The 22536-nt window shown below is 30.4% G+C and overlaps 1 protein-coding gene across 1 annotated transcript in view; it reads right to left on the bottom strand.

The window, feature by feature from the left end:
• Window positions 1-22536, bottom strand: part of EYS (eyes shut homolog) — a 1513100-nt gene that overhangs the window by 1344584 nt on the left and 145980 nt on the right. Inside the window, exons 7-8 of the mRNA XM_072832461.1 lie at window positions 17311-17450; window positions 7112-7278 (exon numbers count right to left, since the gene is read on the bottom strand). Of these exons, the coding sequence (XP_072688562.1) occupies window positions 7112-7278; window positions 17311-17450 (307 nt within the window). The remainder of the gene's footprint in view (window positions 1-7111; window positions 7279-17310; window positions 17451-22536) is intronic.

Here is a 22536-nt window from a genome sequence, read left to right as displayed (position 1 = left end):
CATTTTTTAGTCTATTCTATAGGCTAGGCACCACCTTTGGTAAAGTGGATTATGAGATGCCATTTTAATATGATTATACACTGTGTGATATGCACGCATTTATTCCTTTTAATATTGTATATACATACACATAAAGCATCAGAAAAAGAATGCCTAAGGTGAGGAAGAAACCTAAATCAGAGATAATCTTTGGTCTAAAGTAAAGTGTTGTGATTTTAAAGTATCCTTTGCCAACTCTTCAAAGGGCACTTAAGATAATCATATAAACATGTCAATGAGTTGAGAAGAGCAATGTCAAATTACTTTGCTTGTTATTATTAGTGAAAATTAACCTACTGAACTCAAGTCATTACACTCATAAATTTATATGATGGTAGGTGTTTGGAACCAGCAGGAATGTTAAAGGTCAATTAGTTCAAACCTTTCTTCTTGTAGTTGTGAGAAACTTAGCCATTTAATGCAATTTGCCAAGGATCACTGAGATTGTTAATGGCAGTCAGTATAGTTGATGCTTTGAAATATTCAAAGCACCAGCCTTGGAAAGGGAACCTTGGTTCTAATTCTTCTCTTATTTAGAAGTTTTTCTTCCCTAGCTTTCTCATCTTTAAAATTATCAGTACTACATCTGTTTCATAAAAGAGGATTAAATGTGTTCATTACTGGGCAAGTAAGTCTGCTTCCAGCCTTACATATGCAAATGTTTACTTGAAATAAAGTTATTAAACACAGGCAATAGCAGCTATAAATGGAGACTGATTATAATAGTTTATTATCTGAAATTCAAGTAGGATGATATGATTTTCCAATATAGTTAACAAATTCTAATAAATTTCTGAATAAAGCATAATATGTCCTTGATTAACAAGAAAGTTTCACTCCTGGAAAATCCAATAATTATTAAAATTTTATAAAAATATTTTATATCAGTGTGTAAAATGAAGTTAATATATTGGCTCCAGATATTTATAAAACGGTTTTATAGCCACATTAATGGATGTTGGGACTTTTGGAAATTGTACATACCATGGAACACTTCTTGTTGTTGTTCATGGAACCATTCTGTGCATTGAAATATTTTTAACATTCATCATCCACTACTTACCTGCTAAATGCCAGCTGTTTCAACCAATTATACTGAATTAGAATGACCCTAGAATTCAAAATGTCCCCAGAATACAAGAACGTCTCTTTGAAAATCATTGACCTAAATAAATTTCTCCAGTTTACTAAAGCACTCACCCAATCTTGTACAAGTTTGTGGAGCATTTTATCATCCCAATTAATAATATGCATGTAAGTGCTGGTATATGTGTATAAATGAATACCTAGTGCTAAGACAAATTGCTATTAAATTGAAAGATTTTCAGTGACAAGTGCATCACTTTTGTTAAAAAAGAAAGTCAAGAAAATTATAGGGGTCCATATATATTATTTATAATTTTAAAATGTTCTTAAAATTTCATAGAACTCTCACTATGAGAAAATGAATTGTTCATGAATGTATTACTAACTTTATTATTAAATAAGCCAACTTTATTTTTAAATAAGCCACTTTGAATTGCACTTAAATTTGAGACAAGATTGAAAGAACAAAGCAAAAATATGTCAGTTGAAAATATGACTTCATATATAAATATTGTGATTTAAATTTTTTCATCATTTAGTTTTTTAATGGAAAAATATTCTGGGAAGAGATGAAATTAAATATATCACTCTACCTATTACTCTAAATCTTATGATCCATATGCCTGATATACAGTGGATGCTCCATTAATACTGTTTGACTATATAATCATCAAGTGTATTTTAAAATTGAATTATGCTCAAGAGAAAGGTCATCTTAAAGGTTCTGAATAAACAGCTTCATGAAATTCCAAGTCTTAGGAGATAATTTGAAAAGTAATGCAAAAAGGTTAGACCTATAAAAAGCTATTTAGATATAATGAAGTAAAATAAAAAATCTGGTCCAGGTAGCACAAAATCATATAACATGCATACATTTTTATTGTTTGACATATGAAATTAAAGCATGAAAAGTCATAGAGCCTGAAGCTATAATAGAGTCAAACTTTGACTTTATATCATAACATATGCATTGGTTTGCACCCAAAATTAAAAAAAAAAAAAGATGCATGGGAGATAATTAATGAATACACTAGCTAAGTTTCAACCCATACTGTAGTTGAAACTTAATTATACAAAAGCATGTCCTTTCATGAAGTTATTATAATTAACTTTTGTCATGGATATGGAAATTACAATGGTATCTACTTTAGAATTGCTTAAATGAATTAATAACCTCCATATATCTTTACTATAAAGCTTAAAGAAGCAAGGTTATCTCATTTTTCAGGAGGCAATAAAAAGGAAAAAAATGCATGTAAATGCATTACACAAAAGCATTCAGTCACTAGAGTTGAGTAGTATCAAGACTAACCAAAACCAAATATATACATACATACACATACATGGGAACATACAATAAGCCATACTGATATGCAGTTAACTGTTTCCTTTTTTTCCCCCCTGAAAGTAAAATGTAAAAAAAAAAAAGTTCTGTATGGGAGTCAGATAAGTTTTTATGGGACATTCAAAATTAAAAAATGGAGTGCCTAGGTGGTTTGGTCAGTTAAGTGTCTGTCTGACTCTTGGTTTCAGCTCCGGTCTTGATCTTGTGGCTCCATGTTCAGTGAGGAATCCATTTGAAGATTCTCTCCCTCTGCCCCTCCCCTCTTTTACACATACCTGTGCATGTGTGTGAGTGCTCTCTGTCTCAAAAATAAATAAATAAATAAATAAATAAATCTTAAAACAAACACAAAACAAGACATTTAACTTCTTAATACAAAAGTCATCCATATCACGGCAAAAATTAAAGTAGTCTTAGAAGTTAATAATGATCAGACTTCCTGGTTCAGAAGTAATTTAAGAAAACCATGATTAAAATACATTTCTGTGGCAAAATCACTAAAGCTGTATTTGTTATATAAGCCTCCTGACTCTACAGAAATAGGTTTTGAAACTACATTATTTTATCATGGACTTTTAGATTTTGCAGTTTAAAATAGAACTTTTGCTTATAACTGAAAAATAATGTTTTGGTTAAATTTAGCATTACACGGAAAATGTGAAAAATTTTAAAATAGCTCATAAAAGAAACAGGTTTATTTTAAAGATCTCAGAAAGAAAGCCAGAAAATTCATTGCTATAACCCAAACTACTTGTATCTTTAGAAAGTGGAGATAATAGTTATTTTAGTAATATAAAAAGATATTTACTTTCTAAATGATATAGAATAACCATGAGATGTGTTCTGAGAACATTAATTTATCTATGGATACCTGGGGTCAGATATCAAATATCATTTTCACAGTTTACACAATGTTTTCCAATTAGAGAGTACTCAAATATATAAAAAATGTATGAATGAATAGGTTTCACTTTGTTATGCTATTTCTGATAGCAAGTAGGGATTGGTGACTTGGGCATCAATTTAAACTTCATAAATGGCTGAAGCTATGAACACTTCAGAGTCTGGGCTTGGTGTTGTGAAGTTACTATCCTATACTTATCAAGAACTATACAAAATGGCTGGTGAGATTTTTTTTTCCCCCATTAAGGTTTTCTAAATTCCCACAAACTATTTTGAACATTTTAGGGTAAAAATGTGGTAATACTCAAAACTGTGTTAAATACTTCATTTCCATTATGCTGTGTAAGCTGTGCTTATACAAAATACATTTCAATAGAAAAACGTCTATGATTATCAACCGTCAGTTAACACTATTATTATCATTGTTATTGTTAGTGTCTTTCATCATAAAGTAATCCTTAAATTTAATATTATTACAGTACTATCATTGCTACAGTGCTATCATTATTTTTCTAAAAAGTTATATCCCGCTCATTTCATTTTTAAAGTTTTCCATCCCCAAACCTCAAAAATATCTCCCTACATTGTTTTCAGTTATGCCACAATTTTGTCTTTTAATTTAGGTTTCTGAACACATTCAGAGTCTGCTTCTACATAAAGTGTAGGGTTGTGATCCAGTTTTATTTATGGTCTTATAGTGAACCATTTCCCCAAACCTTTCCACTAAAGAATCCTCTGTATTTCCATTAAATTATGGGTAAATTTCTTCAAATTTCTTGTATATTGAGATCCTCTATGTACATGAGTTTTTCTCAAAGCTCTGGCCCACTGTTTTTTGTTGTTGTTGTTGTTGTTGTTTGTTTTTTGTTTTTTTTTTACAGTGGTACTATCTGGATTTTATAGTTATCATAACATTTTTCTGAATGCATCCCCATTGCATCACAGCTACCTACATTTTGGGATATACAGTTTTCACAGTGTTTTCTTATAATCTTTTTGATATTTAAGTAATGTTTTATCACTCTTCCTTGATTTTAGTGATTTGATTCTTCTCTCTCTTTTTCTTAGCATAGGTAAGGATTATTTATTTTCTTAATCCTTTCAAAAACGGACTTTTGGTTCTGTTATTTTCTATTGTTTGCCTATACTCTAATGAATTAACTTCACTCTACAGTTTATGATATTCTTCCTTTGGCTTGCTTTAAATTAATTTTCTCCTTTTCCATTAAGTTAAGGTAGTTTAGGATATTGATTGAGATCTTTTTTGTTTTTAACATATGTATTTAGAGCTATAATTTTGATTCTAAATGCTGCATTGCCTATGGCCTATGATTTTTGCCATGCCATAACTTTATTTTAATTAATCTCAAATGATTTCCTAATGTCCCTTTTACTTCTTTTTGATTCACTGATTTATGTGGACTGTGTTATTTAATTTTTATATGTTTGTAAAATGCTTATTGTTTTTGATTCCTAATTTAATTCCATTGTGGTCAGAAAATGTATTGAAATCCTCTTAAATATATTGCAGATTGTATTAACATATGTTCTGTCTTGGAAAATGTTCTATGTGCATTAGATAAGAATGCCATTCTGCTGTAGTTGAGTGGAATATTCTATAGATATCTGCCAGTTCTAGTTGATTTATAGTGTTCTTCAATTTTTTTTTTATTTTTGTTATCTACCAAATGTTATATCACTACTGAAAGTGGAGTATTGAAGTTTCCAACTATTGTTGGCCATATCTTTCTTCAATTCTGTCAGTTTTTGTTTCATATATTTTGAGTTTCTGTTAAATGCGTACATGTTTATAATTGCAACATCTTCTCATGATTGCTTTATCATTTTAAAATGTATGTTTTCTCAATTAATCATCTTTTCCTTTAAAGTCTATTGTGGTCAGCCCGGGTGGCTCAGTGGTTTAGCACCACCTTCAGCCCAGGGCCTGCCTGATCCTTATCCGAGATAGAGCCCACCTCAGACTCCCTGCGTAGAGCCTGCTTCTCCCTCTGCCTGTGTGTCTGCCTCTCTCTCTTTCTCTCTCTCTGTCTCTCATGAATAAATAAACAAAAGATCTTAAAAAAATTAAACAATAGAGTCTATTTTGTCTGATATTAAAAGGGATACTCCAGCTTTTTATGGATGCTGATTGAATGGAATCTTTTTCTAACTTTTTTTTACTTTCAACCCATTTGTACATTTAAATGTAGGGTGTATGTCCCATAGAAAGTATATACTGTCTATATCCAGAAATTATCTAACCTGAAAATCTTTGCCTTTGATAGTATTTTTAATGCATTTTTAAATGTTATTTTTAATATAGTTGGATTTATGTCTGCCATTCTCCTTTTTGTTATCCATATATTGTATCTTTTTAGATCTTTATTCTTTTGATACTACTTATTTTGTATTAAGTAAACATTTTGTAGGGCAAATTTTTGGTATCTATAATGCTGTTTTTACTACATTATTTGAGTTAATTTCTTAATAGTTGCTCTGCAGTTTAACATATACACATTAACATATCAGATCTACCACAAATTTAATCAGAAACTAATTTAATTCTAGTATGATATACAAAAATTATTACTGTATGTCTTTTCCTATCCCCCTGTTTTTTTTGTGCTAATGTTGTTATACATAATAGAATATACATTATATAAATAATATATAATAACTATATATGCATATGTTTGAGATATAAATACCAATCAGTTTAAACAAAAATATTATTATTAATTACTATAAAATTGTTTAGGAGGCTAAAATTAAAAACACAAGAAATAACAAGTATTGGCAAAGACATGGAGAAAACAGAACCTTCATGCGCTGTTGATGAAAATGCAAATTGGCACAGCCACTGTGGAAAACAGTATAAAGGTTCCTCAAACACTTAAAAATAGAATTACCATATGATCCAGCAATTCCATTACTGGATATTTACCCCAAGAAAACAATAACCACTAATCAAAGAAATATATGTACCTTTATGTTTATATATTTAATAGCGTTATTTATAAGACTCAAGATATGGAACCAACATGAGTGTTCATTGATAAATAAATGGAAAGATGTGGTGCATATATATGCACATACATACACATATATACACATATATGACAGAATATTACTCAACAATTGAAAAGAATGAAATCTTGCAACAATATGGATTGATCTAGAGAGTATATTGCCAAGAGAAATAAGTCACTCAGAGAAAGACAAGTACCATATGATTTCACATGTGGAATTTAAGAAACACCTAAACAAAATTAAAAAACAACAAACAACAATTACAAAAACCCAACAAACAAAAACAAAACCAAAACTCAAATACAGAGAACAAACTGGTGGTTGCCAGTAGGGAGGTGAATGAGAGATAGGTGAAATCCATAAAGGGAATTGAAAATATGGTTTTTAACAGAATTTATTTATTTATTTGAGAAAGAGAAAATCAGAGAGAAAGCACGAGGGGGAGAGGCAGAAGGAGAGGGAGAAGCAGACTCCCTGCTGAGCAGCAAGCTGGACATGGTGCTCAATCCCAGGACCCCAAGATCATAAACTGAGTCAAAGGCAAACACTTAACTGACTGAGCCACCCAGATGCCTCCAAAATACATTTTCTTGGTGAGCACTGAGAAATGTATGGAATGTTGAATCATTATAAAAAGCAATTATGGCTTGTCAGTACAATTATAACTATAAATAGGTGATATTCTGTGTTCAAATTATATATAAATACCTGGATTTATTAATTTCATCTTTATAAAGAACTTCATGTTGACACCCACTTTCTTCATAATCAGTTGTATTTTCAAGAGACATTTTGCCAAGCCATCTTGGAATACATCGACACCAATATCTCTTATTGTCTTCTTCACTCAAACAACTGCATTCCTTTGCACACATCTATAAATTTAAAAAAAGTGAATTTTGTAAATGTCTATCACATTATAATATTAGAATCATTTTAAAGGTTGCATTTTATGCTTTTCTGTATATATTAAAAGTATATATTCCTTTATCAAAGGTAAAATAAACTCTGTTTTGATTTATATTTAAATCATTTTAAACAGCCATTTTTAGTTTATTTATGATTGAAACAGATACCTTGTAAAAAGCTAAATAAATCAACATCCACTATTCAGTTGTTTTACACTATCTTTAATGTAATTTGAATCAAAATTTTAGACATTGCTTATATGTTGACTAATACTGTGGAAGTCAGATTCTACTGATAACCAGATCCATGGAAAAACTTTTTCTCGTATCACTAAATAGTCTTTTCTACTTCAGTGAGTTGCTTAGACTCATGTTTGAACTGACTGTAATATTTTACTGCATCCCTCATTAAAAATGAATTAAATAAAACCTTAACACATATTCATTTCAGATTTGTATGGAAGTCATAATTTTACCTGTTTAAAAAAACGTATATCATTTTAACCATTTTGGAGGTCTTTCAGAAATATTCCCAGTGTATTTACCTTAAAGGAGTAAGTAAATTTTGTCACCAAAAAAGTGCACCTATAATGGACAGCTTAAAACCAGATGTATCTTTCCTAGCTCTCAGAAGTGAATTCAAAAACCACAATAGAACTTTGATAATTTTTTTTCATTTTCCTCTTAATACTTTTGTTTCCTCTATGGTATTGGTTTATAACCAATAGGTTATTTCCCATCAATGGCTACAATGATTAGAAATTTAGTTTCAGGGTCTGATACTTTGGTGATAGATTAATGATTGATAGAGATCTAGTCTCTTGTTGGGGAAGAGTCAATTGAGAATCTGTTTCTCCATTTTTCTATTTGGATCTCAGGTAAATGAAGAATTTTTAGTCCTCTAAGAAGGAGAACATCTCTTTGACATGGACAGATTATTTTTTTTCAAATGCTATTTCCCTTTAACTTACAGCTAAAATATTATAAATATATTCTCTAAGTTTTCTCAATATGTGCCTGTATGTCTTCAGAAAAAAATATTTATCCCTTACTGTTTGAATGTGTAACCATTTTCTACCGCAGGGGTATTTGTTGTAATGTTTCTTAAATTAGAGAGGTCTTTTAGAATTTGCTTACAAAGTTAAATTAGCATTTCCAGAAGAAGCAATAATTAGCATTTTATGACTATCTTATTATTCTCTCTTTATATATGATATATTTATACAAATATGCACATATTATTAGCTTTTTCTGAAATGTGTGATTATATTGCACTTTATCAACCCAATTATGTTAGTGTGTACTTTTTATAAAAACGAGGTATTACATTACTTCACTAAAATTATCAAGTTAGGAAATTAACTGGATATTATATAATCAATAAATTTTATTCCAGATTTGTCAAGTATTCTAATACACTATATAAAAATCAAATAAATAATCTTCCTTGAACATGACTAGAAAATACGAAGCACCAAAACTTCAGATTACCCGGAAGTAAAATATACAGAAACACAAGCGATTAATAATTTTCTTTTTTACTCCTTGTTTGTACTGTTTTGTAGAGATTATATTGGAAAGTTTGAATTTGCATGCCTTCCATTATCTTGTTTACTTTGAAAGTCCTCTCAGTTGATTTGGTTTAATTATGAAAGCAATACAATTAATTAGTCTTATTCTGCAATCCAATTCCTCTTGTGCTCTGCACACACACACACACACACACACACGCATGCATTTTCTTCATTTCTTGTAATAAGCTTTTCAATTTTTCTTTTTTTAAAGTTTTTATTTTAATTCCAGTTAGTTAACATACAGTGTTATATTAGTTTCAAGTGCACAATATAGTGATTCAACACCTCCATACACCACTGTGCTCATCACAGTAAGTGCCCTCCTTAATTCCCATCATCTATATAACCCATTGTCCCACCCACCTCCCCTCTGGTAACCATCAGTTTGTTCTCTATATATAAGAGTCTGTTTTTTTGGTTTGCCTCTCTCTCTCTTCTCCCCCCATCACTTGTTTGTTTTGTTTTTTAAATTCCACATATGAGTAAAATCATTTGGCATTTCTCTTTCTCTGGTTGACTTATTTTACTAAGTATTATACTCTCTAGCTCCATCCATGTCTGTGCAAATGCAAGATTTCATTCTTTTTATGGCTGATTAATATTCTATTATATATAGAATATTATATATACTATATTATGTATATATATACACATATATACACATATACCACTTTTTCTTTATCTGTTCACCAGTCAGTGGACATGTGAGCTCTTTCCATAATTTGGCTATTGAAGATAATGCTATAAACATCATGCGTGTATTCTTTTGAATTAGTATTTTTGTATTCTTTGGATAAATATCTAGCAGTGCAATTACTGGATCATGGGATAATTCTATTTTTAACTTTTTGTTGAACTTCTATACTGTTTTCCACAGTTGCTGCACCAGTTTGCATTCCCACCAACAGTATAGGAGGGTTCCCCTTATTCGGCATCCTTGCCAACACCTGTTGTTGTTGATTTTAGCCATTCTGACTAATGATGTGAAGTGATATCTCATTGTGGTTTTGACTTGTATATCCTTGATGATGGGTGATGTTGAGCATCTTTTCACATGTCTGTTGGCAATCTGCATATCTTCTTTGGAAAAATATCTATGTCTTCTGCCCTTTTTAAATAGGAGTATTTAGTTTTTGAGTGTTTAATTTTATATTACTATTGTACTTTAAGTATGCATAGACCTGTTAAACTATCTGCATATATAGTCTACTTGTAAGAGGGGAATTATATAGGTTTTAAAAAAAGTGGAAGAAGACTAGGCTGCACAGTGAAGTGTGTTTCCTCAGGATAATGTCATCATATGTGGTTGTCCTCTTTTTGTTATTCAGATTTTGACACTGTGTCTCTGACAGCAGATTCTGCACTCATTGACTGTCCCCACTTGTAGCACCTGCTCCATATTCCTATGTTGTTTGTTTCAGGGGCCTTCTTAGGAGTGCACGGACTCATTTATTTGGCTCATGCAAACTGTGCTAAAGACCAATGCTTCCCAGATATTGGGTTTCTATATCTTTTGCTTTTTTATTTGCATCTTTTCAATATAATCTGGGATGATTAAATATAACATAAGGAAAAAATTAAACACTACTAGCTAACCATACTCAAAGCCCAGAGTCTATGAAGACTTGTGTATTCTTAATTCTCAATTTCTACTAAAAAAAATTAAAAATGCATAATTTGCTATTGTATGATGAAGAGAAAAATACCATACACTAAAGACTTATTGTATTTTAATTATTATAAACCTATGTCCTAAATAATGATAAAATCTTACAAAAATAGTGTTTTAACAATAAAGATAATGGTGCAGAATTTAGAATATGGTAAACTATTATTCCATATAAGTATATGCTTTTCTTTTTTTGCTTTATTTTTAAAGTAAATATTACTGGGATTTAAGAAAATCTGAAAGAACTAAAAGAAACTTCCCCAAAATAATATATAAAAAAACATACCAACTTTCGTGTAAAAATTGTAATATGAACACCTAAATAAACTTGGAAAGTTTGTCAAGACTTAGTATATGTTGAAGACAGTTATTTTTTCTTACTTCAATTATTCACTATATCTAAAAACCATTTCAAGTAATCGCTGCAATTGAAAAATAATGAATTTGGTATTTCAGCAGTGTTTCTCATCTCTCATATAATCTAATCTTTTACTAAAATTTTAGTTTTCTATAACTAAATTTAGACATAACAAAAGGTCTCCCAGGAAAACCTATATGACAGTAAATTTTGTCAATGGGTACATACAATGTTTAATCTACAGCACATTTAAGGGAAAGATTTCTCAATTTTTGAACATAGGGAAAAATCAAGAAATCTACTTAAAGGATTCCATTAATCTTCTGAAATTTTGTGCAAAACATTGTGCACATAAATTATTGTGAGGAAACTGTTTCTAGTTTTCATCAACTTTTCAATGGATTCTGATATAGAACGAAAGAGAAGAAAGAAAAAAAGAAAAAAGAAAGAAAAGAAAGATAAAGAAAGAAAGAAAGAAGAAAGAAAGAAAGAAAGAAAGTAGAAAGAAAGATTGAAATATATTCATTTATACTCAAGATTAGAGTAACAGAAAGTACTCTGGGAAGTTCAGCACTTATATGCACTAATATATAATTAGTATAATACTAATAATTATAATTATTATAATCAAATTATAATTATTATATTGACAATCAATTATTAACACTTGTAATTGTATAAAAAGCTGATATTTAAAAAGTACCTGAAATATGGAATGAGATTTGATTCTTGAAAATTAAAGAATATTTATTTGATAAGGAAATGTAAAACAGTCATAAATCTGGGAAATGGATAATCTTTCCTTCCCAAGGAGAAGAGAAGTAAAAGCAGTATTTCTGGAAAATCTTTTTATGATAATTTATTACTGATGTAGTTATGTAACACAATACTACACGCAAAATTAACTTCAGCTGGATAGAAGTTAAGCCATAAGAATATTTACAACATACTTCAGAAAAATGCTTTCTATATTTAAGTAAATGACTAAATAATGCTATCATTTCATGGACAATCATATATTTGTATAAATTATTTTGCCATTTCCATATTATATTATATTAGTAAAATCATTTAGTAAAGAGATACTAATGGGGAGAAACTCTAAGACCCAGTATGACATATTTACCTGTTTTTTGGCCCTTGTCAATTAAATAGATGTGTAAAGAGACTTCACTTGTGGGAGTGAGTGACTTCTTTATAGGATATGTAGAAACTTGGATTCTTACAAAAGTATTCGTCAAAGTAAAAATTGCCCTAGACAAATTTCAGCAAGCAAGAAAGACTTTATTCAAGACTACTGTAATAGAAGAGAGATGGAACTCCACTTTGCTGAAACAAGACAAGAAAGATTTTAAATGCTGGCATTAGCTAGATGAAAAGTACTGGAGGAAATTAGGGGAGAGATTGGTCAATGAGATGTGTAAAGCACATTAAGTTATTCTTGAGTGTGCAAAGGTTTTGCTTTGTTAGTAGGTCTTCATGTTTGCTAATTGGTGCCCACTGAAGTTAGGCTCTTATTCTCACAGGATGATTGCATTTTCGTCTTTCTCAAGGTTTACATTTGAAAGAAATAGTTTCCTGGTCCTTGAGAAAGACAGTTCCTGGGTCCTAAAACTAACTGGCAAAAGGCTGAAAGTAGAATGCATATATTTCAGAGAGGCAGAAAAAGAATTATACATTCAAAGAATGTATAATTGCAAATTATCCGAAGTAAATGTTCTAAGAAAAAGGAAGTCAGGGGCCTATAGTCAAGAAGAAGCCTATCTAAAATTCAGTTAAGGTCAGGGGAACATTAAGAATGCCTTGGTCATATTCTTAGCTAACTAAAAAATATATTTTTATACTGGCTTGGACCTAGTAAAAAATTAACTAAAATAGTTAAATTTGGTGAAGGTCTTTCCTATTCCAACTTTTAGTGTCTCTCTGTCTCTTCTCTGCTGTTTTAAAAGCGTCCTTAGTCCCAGTAACTCATAATAATATATAATTTCATAGCCTTTTTGTAGCAAGAATGTAAAAAAAAAAACTCACTTATATTTATGTGCTTTCCTTCCAAAAGTGTTTGCATTTAAAAAGACCTGAAGAGAGGACATTTTTTAACACAGAGAAAGGAAAGAATACTTTTGGAATTTTAGTCTTTGATGATGAGAACTGAAATGAACCAAGTTTCCTGTCCTATATCTAAAATACTGAGAAAAATATATAAAAAATAACTTACTCTTTGCTCCATGAAATACTTTTTCTTGGAAAATAAGACTAAGACTGTGAACCAACTAAAATAAGTTATTTACCAAGCATAACAGCTTGTTCATCAACCTCACTTTAAGATTCTCATAACATTATGTCCACCAGTCCAAAGCTTTATTCGTGAACTCTAACCAATCTTTACAAGTACCCACCCCGTGTAACTAAGAGCATATAAATATCTTTCCATAAATTCTCCAAGACAGTAGTAAGTCTTATTTTATTAAGTGTTGTTTTTGTTATTGTTGTAAATCTAAAAGAATTTGTTTCTCTTGATCAACACAATAGTCTAGTGGTCTTTTGGAGGATCAGTTGTGAACAAGCACAAAATTCTGCAAAGATCCAATTAAAATACACTCCCTACCAGAGCTCACACTCCCAGACTACAAACACTACTCTGGGACCACTGGACATTTCTCTCTCCATCTGTGACGGTGACATAGGTATAGCATCGAGTCTGAACTCCAATTTATTTCCATCAAATTCCCAATGCTATTTACTTTTTTTTATTTACTTTTTTTTTCTTATTAAGAATAAGAGAACATTTTAAGAGTCCTTGGATTATATGATCCAATTTGATTCAGAAAGAACAGAAATTTCTCTCGCTTCCTCACTTCCTCTGGTGAGTCTAAAGCGAGTATGTCTACTGGAAGAGGACAAGCATAGCTCTCACATTTTCATCATTCAGATGACCTAAATAAAAAATGAGTGGAGTAAGTCACAGTAATCTACATTCCTTGAACAAAATATTCCTTGAGTCACCTTTTCAAAATCTTGTCAACACTTTTGTCCAGCTCTCAGTTTGGACTGATTGTTCTTTGGTAGGTTTTGGGGACATGGCATTGCACAGGGACCTATGTAAGTTTTCATGAGGTCTTAGTCTCAGGCTTCCCTTCATGTTGTTAAGTCAGGTACATATCTCTCTAATTGCTATAATTTCTCAGAGGACAATCTGAAATTGCAGTGGCCACTCTGGGGAAATTTTGACATGAACAAGATTGTTCATTTGACAGATACATTAGAACAACAACAAAAAAAGACTCTCACGAGATGACTCTTCATCCTGTGTGTCTAATAGAGAGATTACTCTGTTTAACGCACAAGAACCCCTCTTTCATTTTCATGCTTCTGGGATTAATAAGCATTAGATTTTTAATTATGTGGCTCTATGGAATTAGTGTTTAAACTGTTACCAGGCCACTAGATTATTGTCCCAGATGGACCAAAGAATTAGATCCATGAGACCATAATGGAGAGATAGAGTTTACTGAGTAGATAAGTATAGTACACTTTCAAGAGTGTTTTAACTATCTGTAATAATAAGTTGCGTAGAAGTATGTGAAAATGAGCTTTTCTGCATTTAAAGCCTCTACTGCTCTTTGTAGATAGAAGATAATTAACCTTTAATAGTCATGATTCTATATTTGCCTGAAGCTAGCTCTCTGTTCTTTTGTTTTGTTTTGTATTGTTTTGTTTTTCATTTTTGCTATTTCTTCCTTTTTTGGTTGAGAAGTTTTTAAATTCATTGATCATAAATAAATTTTCTATCATTATATGTACATTCTAGGACTATTTTTCAGATAAACAGTTAAAATGAAAGGAAAAGGACAACGATTAGCTTTATTTATACATTTCCCTTTGCCAAAAATTTAACAAAGCAGAAAATGTATACCTGCATGTGTAATATAGTCTTTAGACAAAAAGAAAATTACACTCTGAGAATTTTGGCATAAAGTCAAAAGTCTTGCTTTTTTAAAGATAATGAATACTGAGGTTTGTTTACATTAAAAAAACACTTATGTAATTTCCCAATAAATAAATGAATCATTGGGAAATTAGAATGATTTAACATTTTTTTTTAAAGATTTTACTTATTTATTCATGAGAGACATAGAGAGAGGCAGAGACACAGGCAGAGGGAGAAGCAGGCTCCATGCAGGAAGCCCAATGTGGGACTTGATTCTGGCACTCCGGGATCACTCCCTGAGCTGAAGGCAGAGCTCAACTGCTGAGCCACCCACGCGTCCCGATTTAATATAATTTTTAAAGAACTATGTTTATCATTGTTTCCACAGACTGTTTATGATTATAAAATTATCAAATTGAAATAATTGAAGTTGTAATAATGGTACCATTTAAAAGAGTTTAATCTTGTGAATTCTTATTGAATCTACTACATTTATGTCCTGGAATGTTTTATTGGTGATACTACAAATCAAAAGGACTTAACATGATGAGGTAAATTGCAATTTCTAAATATTTGGTTAATATCAAGATCTTACAGACATTAAATTGAATTAACAAATTATCATTGGATACCTAAACAGCTTTTGAGTAAGAAAAATATACAAATATTAACTCTAAATATAATTTTAAATTATTCCTTTTCCTTGAATGAAAACTAGGACATGCAAATGTTGTTAAGTGATGTATATTTATGTTTATATGTATATTTATATTTATTTTGCCTAACATAAAAGTTGTCAACGTGATATGAAATGTGTGATTATGAAAAAATAAAATACATGTATTGGATTGCCTTCTTTGTGTTTTCTCGAGTCTAAAAAAGCAAATATTAGTTTCTTTAAAGTTGGTAATTATTTTAAAAGAATACAGAGAATTAGAAATTGGCAAGGAGGGTAACTATGATTTGCTTGCCTGTTTCCTAAGAGAAGGTATGCATTTACCTAATTAGTAAATTAAATATGATATGTAATGCTCTTTTATATGCTGATAAATTTAAATATATCTTAAATATAAAACCTTTAATCATGTCTGTGCATAGCCCTATATCTGTGAATGGGTAAATAGATACATGTAAAACTATATTAAGCTTAATACCAATGTTTATGAATTTTAAATGTTAAATACATACATAAATATATATACAAATATATATATTTATATATAAATAAAAATATATGTGTATAAAATTGAGGGCATAAGTGAAATTAAAGGTTCTGAGAAATTTGAAGTCTATTTGCCTGTATTTGAAATGGCTCTCTAGGGCAGCCTGGGTGGCTCAGTGGTTTAGTGCTGCCTTCAGCCCAGGGCCTGATCCTGGAGACCGGGGATCGAGTCCCACATTGGGCTCCCTGCATGGAGCCTGTTTCTCCCTCTGCCAGTGTCTCTACCTCTCTCTCTGTGTCTCTCATGAATAAGTTAAAAAAAAACTCTTAAAAAAAAGTGAAATGCCTCTCTAGCTAGTTCTTTTTGAAGTAAACAGTGACATATTATTCTTTATAATGTTAGCTCAGTGTTAATGGATTTATGGATTTATTCATAATAAAAAGTCCTTACTGAAAATTTTATATGAAATATATATCAAACATAAACTTAGAATATGACTTTTCTTTCCATCAAATGACCAAATTAAGATTATATCCAGACAGGAAAGGTTACAAATATTCAGTTAATTCTCTAAACTTTTTGGAAAACTCATCAATCTTTTTGACAAAAGTTCTTTATTTGTTTAAAAAGATGTAGATGAGATGGGGAAAAAGATGGCCACTCTTTGTATTCTTGCCTTAGGCCCCAATATATAATTGTGGTAAAACTTCCCAGAGATTAGGTATCTCAGAAATTCGCATATATTCCAAAAGGCAATGGAAATGCTTAATGGGGGCAGCATGGGTGGCTCAGCAGTTTAGAGCTGCCTTCAGCCCAGGGCCTGAACCTGGAGACCTGGGATCGAGTCCCATGTCAGGCTCCCTGCATGGAGCCTGCTTCTCCCTCTGCTTGTGTCTCTGCCTCTGTCATTCTCTCTCTCTCTCTCTCTCTCCTCTGTACCTGTCATGAATAAATAAATAACATCTTAAAAAAAAAAGGAAATGCCTAATGATCTTTCAACAAAAAGGTGACATAATCACAACTTTAAGAGGCTTTAATTGTTCAGCAAATTGTAACATGAATAGAACACAAAAAGACTAGAGATAAAATGAAAGAATTTTTTATTACCTGTCTATATTATAAATATAAAAAGTAAAAAAGATGAAAGATTTCCAAGTAGGTTGTCATGAATTTATTTCTGGGGTTATATTTAAGCTACACACATCTTGATGATTGAATGTGCAACTTTAATAATTTTAGCTTTTTTTCAAAGTAAAAATTATGAGTTAAAGAGACAAATCAGAAACTACTACATTAATTTACCTTACCTCTATTGTTCCTTCAAATAGGAACCAACATATGTAGTCAAGGTCTTCAGATGTGTTCACATAGATTGCACTTTCAGTACAGTTTGCAGAGAGAAAGAGGTAGGAATCAACAGCCACTTCACATTTTTCATCTTCAGATCCTTTCAAAGAGATGAAAAATTAAATAATCTTTCACAAACTTAAATTTAAATTAAATCATTAAAGATAGTCATCAAATTTCTTGGTAAGATCAATTTGACAACGTCTGCCACAAAATAAGCCTCTATATGTACAGAATATTAAATTTGACAAAGACATAAAGTAGAATAAGGCCCAACTTTCTAATTTTAAAAATGGACCGAGAAATACAGCATGAAACAAGACACATCTTCCAGGCCAGTGTATTTTTTTAAATAATTAAATGTCAAATAAAGTTCCAGTTAATGATTATAAAGATGATTTAATAGAATAAAATAAAATAAATTTTGCATAAAAGCACTTTTATTCTTTATATACTACAACCACATAAGCAATCATTTCAAAAGATATTTGGAAAACATCTTTAAAAAATTTAGAATAGAAAAATCATTAACACTTCATCCTAGTCTTCTGATAAAAAGGAAGGGAGCATGTTTATATGTTTATATGGGGGTGGAATGTGTGTGTGTTTGTGTGTGTGTGTGTATAAATATATCAGCAGACATTTATAATTAAGCTATTTGCACTCTTAGACATAATACCTGTGATACAATAAAAAATGGCTTGCAAGAAAGTAAAATAGTGTGAACTATATTCAAGAAGAAAGAGTAAAAACAAATGGCCAGACTTAGAATTAAAGATTATAAAATATCTAAGATAAATGTGAAGTATCTTAGAAAAAGATTAATATAATTGGTAAACAAATAAGGAATTAGGGAATGAGAGATTTGTAAATGAAATGTAAACAAACAAACAAAAAAGATATCCCAGAATTGTGGAGAGATAGGAACTAATTATGCTGAAATGAAAACCAGTTATTTTTTCTTAATAGTGTAATATTCCCAGATAGGTGAACAGCATAGGAGACTGGATACAGTTTCTTTTAAACATAACTAAAACTCCTAGTAAAGTGACCAATAAAATTTCTTAGGTAGGTAATATTTAATTATTTAATTACAGAATCCTAGCAAATAGTCCTGTTTTAGAATTGCTTATGGTTAACAAACCTAAAATCTATTGTTTGTGAAGCATGACTTCCCAGAAAATATTATGTAAGCTCTGCAACTTACAGCTGAACTGTAAAGTAGGGATGGTTCACAAGATGAAATCTTCCTGCTATGTGCAAACCTATTTAGATATCTCATATGTAATTCTGGAAAAAAAAGGAAGAGGGTAGGCAGCCTTGTAGAATGTTCCAAATCTTCCAATCTTACCAGTGTAATTTAACTAATTTAGGATTATAAACATTATTACTAGTTAGTAATAATCAGCGAGTGTGATTATCAGCAGATCAGCCATAAAAAAAGAAGAAAAATAATGATGCCATTAAGAATCATATCTTTAATGTGCTGAGATAAAATAACTCAAATATGGTTACACTAACCTATGTAATCAATTAATAAATGCTTCTTTCTATTTTCTGAAGAAGTTTGCATAGGATAGATTTAACTATTTATTGAATATTTGGAAGAACTTTGATAAAGACAATATATTTCCAGTGGCTTTCTTCGTGGAAATATATTTTAAAACAATTATTCCAGAGCTTCTAGAACTATTCAGATTTTATATGTATTACTGAATCATTTCATAAACAAGTTTTTTTCTATGAATTTATCCATTTCATCTAAGTTGTCCAATTTATAAGCACAGAGCTTTCTATAATGATGTATCTGATTAAATATTTGGACTTAACTGAGGTATCACCCCTTCGTCTTCCAAAAGCCTCAAAAAAGGAAGTAATGAAAAAAAAAATGAAACAAGTGTTAACTCACAAAGAGAATGAAAAGGGAGACAACTGTGAGCAAATATTTCTTGAGCAAATATTTTCAATAAATTTCAAGAGTCTGAAAAGGTGGTGGAAATGCAGTTACTAAATTATTATAATAGCAATAGTCAAAAGACAAAAATGTAATTAGAGGGCATACATATAAAAACAAATTCACCTACTAAGCAGAAATCTTAAGATGGTCAGGACTTCAGCGTGTCTGAGAATGTAGTACTTGGTACTGGCCACAGGGGAAGTAGTTGACCTATCCCTTCTCTCAAATCACAAATCCAGATAATTATTTTGACCCATCACTCACCTCCTTCAGCCCCACAAATAAACACTTTTCAAGGTTTATTCTCAGGAAAAAAGAGGATCTTAGCAGCTCCTGCCTCAAGAATATCAAGCTCATTGGGATTTGGCCATTGAATAGGCCGCTGTCAACCTGCAATGCTCCAATAGAGCTGCCAGGTTATCAAAACCATGCTTACATGGTAAGTTTCCCGTATTATTAGGTCATTGACATTAAATATGATCATCCAACATTTTGACGAAAAATTCTAGATAAGAAAGTGCAAACCATCATTAAAAATACAGAAACTGAGACACTGAATGGAAGACAAAAATTTAAAACAAGTCAAAACTGTAATTGCTTGGAGTTAGAAGAAAATTTGTTTTTATAAAATTTGTTTATATAAAAGAGCAGAATATCATGGAAATGTATTATTTAGACAATAGTAAAAATGTCTAGAAAAGTACAAAAATAATTAAAAAATTCAGCACTAGTTTTCCTATATTTAATTGGGGGATAGAGTAGAAAACAGGACAAAATAAAAAGAAATGGACCAAGTAAGAAATTGTGAGAAAAGGAGAACAATTTAGGAGATGCAATGTCAAATTTTTGGATTTAGAGGCATAGAAATAGGAAATAAGAAAGAGGGATTATTAGTAAAATAGTACAGAGAATACCTAAAAATTGAAAGGTACACATTTACAAATAAAATAATTTACCAAGTGAACAAAATACAATTATGGGAATGTAAATTGGTGTAGCCACTATGGAAATCTGTATGGAGGTCCCTCAAAAAATTAAAAATAGAACTCTCATATGGTCACGCAACTTCACTTCTGAATATTAATCTAGAGTTAACAAAAATACTAACTCAGAAATATATATGCATCCCCATGTTCATTGCAAAATTATTTACAGTAGCCAAGGCATGGAAGCAATTTAACTGTCCATCCACGGATGAATGGCACATGTGTGTGCACACACAGAGAAATATTCAGTCATAAAGAAAAAGAAGAAAATCTCGCTGTTTTAAATAAAATAGATGGAACTTACAGGCATTATGCTAAGTGAAATAAGTCATGCAATAAGTATTGTGAGATGACTTTGCTCAGATTTTATAGGGATTTTACATCTCATGAGCAATGTATAAGATCTCTCAAATTTTTGCTATATTTATAAGAGACAGATTTAATATTTATGATGTCTTTAAAATTTGCTTTGTCTTCATTACGAGTAAAGCTGAACACTTTCTCATTCCAAACAGTTTTTGTTTGTTTGTATGTTGTTTGAGCACTTTGATGTATTTCACAAATGGATGCCTTTTCTTTTCATGTAGTCAAATGACTAGTCTTTTCTTTCTGGCAACTTAATTTTGATTGGTAGCTGTAAAAGGTATTCCCCATCCAAATTCATAAACTAATTCTCCAACGTTTTTCTGATATTTTTATCTTTTAAAATTTTATTTTTCAAACTTTTGTTGAGATTAATTTAACTCATAGTATGCTGTTAAGATAAAAATCAGATTTTTTTTTTCCAGATGACTATCCAATTGTTCATCCTCAATTACTGAATATTTCTTATACCTAATGACTGGAATGATGGAAATTCTATTAGATATTACATTTTCTGCATGACTTGAATTTATTTTTGTATGTTGTATTTTGCACAGTTTACTATTAATGCAACAGTACCATGCTTTTCATTATTGAAGCTATATAATATACTTTATTATTTGGCAGAACAAAATCTCTGCCCCATGACCCATATAATGCACTTTTACAGAGTATAGTTGGCTTTCTTTAGTTAGTTTTCCAGGTGGACTTTAATTAATAAAACAAACATAAAAGCCTTGTTGTTATTTTACTGAATTCCTCATAAATATATGAAATAATATGGAGATCAAAACTTTAATACATTAGGTCTCTTTTCCAATAGAATGTTATATCTTTAGAATTTTTTCTCCTAGATTTTGTGTTTAACTATACTGTGGCAGTATTTAAAGTTTTCTCAATGTAGAATTCATGTAACATTTTTGTTAATTTTTGTCCTGAGTATTTTAATATTTTCACTGCTGTTTACAAGAAATCTTTTTTCCCCAATAAATCCTTTAATTAACTCTTATCTGTATATGAAACTCACTTATTTTATTTAATAATTAGTTAACATAATCCTGTTACTATAAAATTTTTATAGGTAATATAAATGAAAAGCACTAAACTAAATTTGGGTTTTAAAACTCAGATTTATTTATTTATTTATTTTTTTATTATTATTTTTGAATAGTATTTTATACTATGCATATTACATTTTTTTAATTTTTATTTTTTATTTTTTTAAAATTTTATTTATTTATGATAGTCACACAGAGAGAGAAAGAGAGAGAGGCAGAGACATAGGCAGAGGGAGAAGTAGGCTCCATGCACCGGGAGCCCGATGTGGGATTCGATCCGGGGTCTCCAGGATCACGCCCTGGGCCAAAGGCAGGCAATAAACCGCTGCGCCACCCAGGGATCCCTCAGATTTATTTTTTAAATAGAAGTAAGGCCTGAAGAAAATCTTAAATGGATATAGAAATAACAGGAGGTATTTAACGAATGACTTGAAAGAGGTACAGTATAATAAGAAAAAGTACTCGATCAAGAGTGCTTTGGAGATACAGAATTTTCCAATTTCTAAATAATCATTATAAAATTACAAAAGTCATTTAAATTGATAGATTATAATTAATATATATTTTATAATATCTTCTACCACAAATAAGATCCAATACATCATAAAGGAAAAAGATAATTTAAAGTAAATATTGGTTTACAATATCAATTCAGAAGTACAGAACTCATTATTCATTTAGAAAAAAAAATACTTCACTGTCACATATTAAATGTTAAAAATGTGTGTTTTAAATTCACTTAACTAAGTTGTAACGATCACAAGCTTCACTAAAAGAAAGGTATTCAGAGAATTTCTCTTTATTTTTGCCATGATTTCATCT

Source organism: Canis lupus, chromosome 7 (genome assembly GCF_048164855.1).
Source record: "Canis lupus baileyi chromosome 7, mCanLup2.hap1, whole genome shotgun sequence".
NCBI classification, from domain to species: Eukaryota; Metazoa; Chordata; class Mammalia; order Carnivora; family Canidae; genus Canis; species Canis lupus.
The sequence above is the reverse complement of the archived record's forward strand: the minus strand, read 5'-3'. Positions and strand labels throughout refer to the sequence as shown.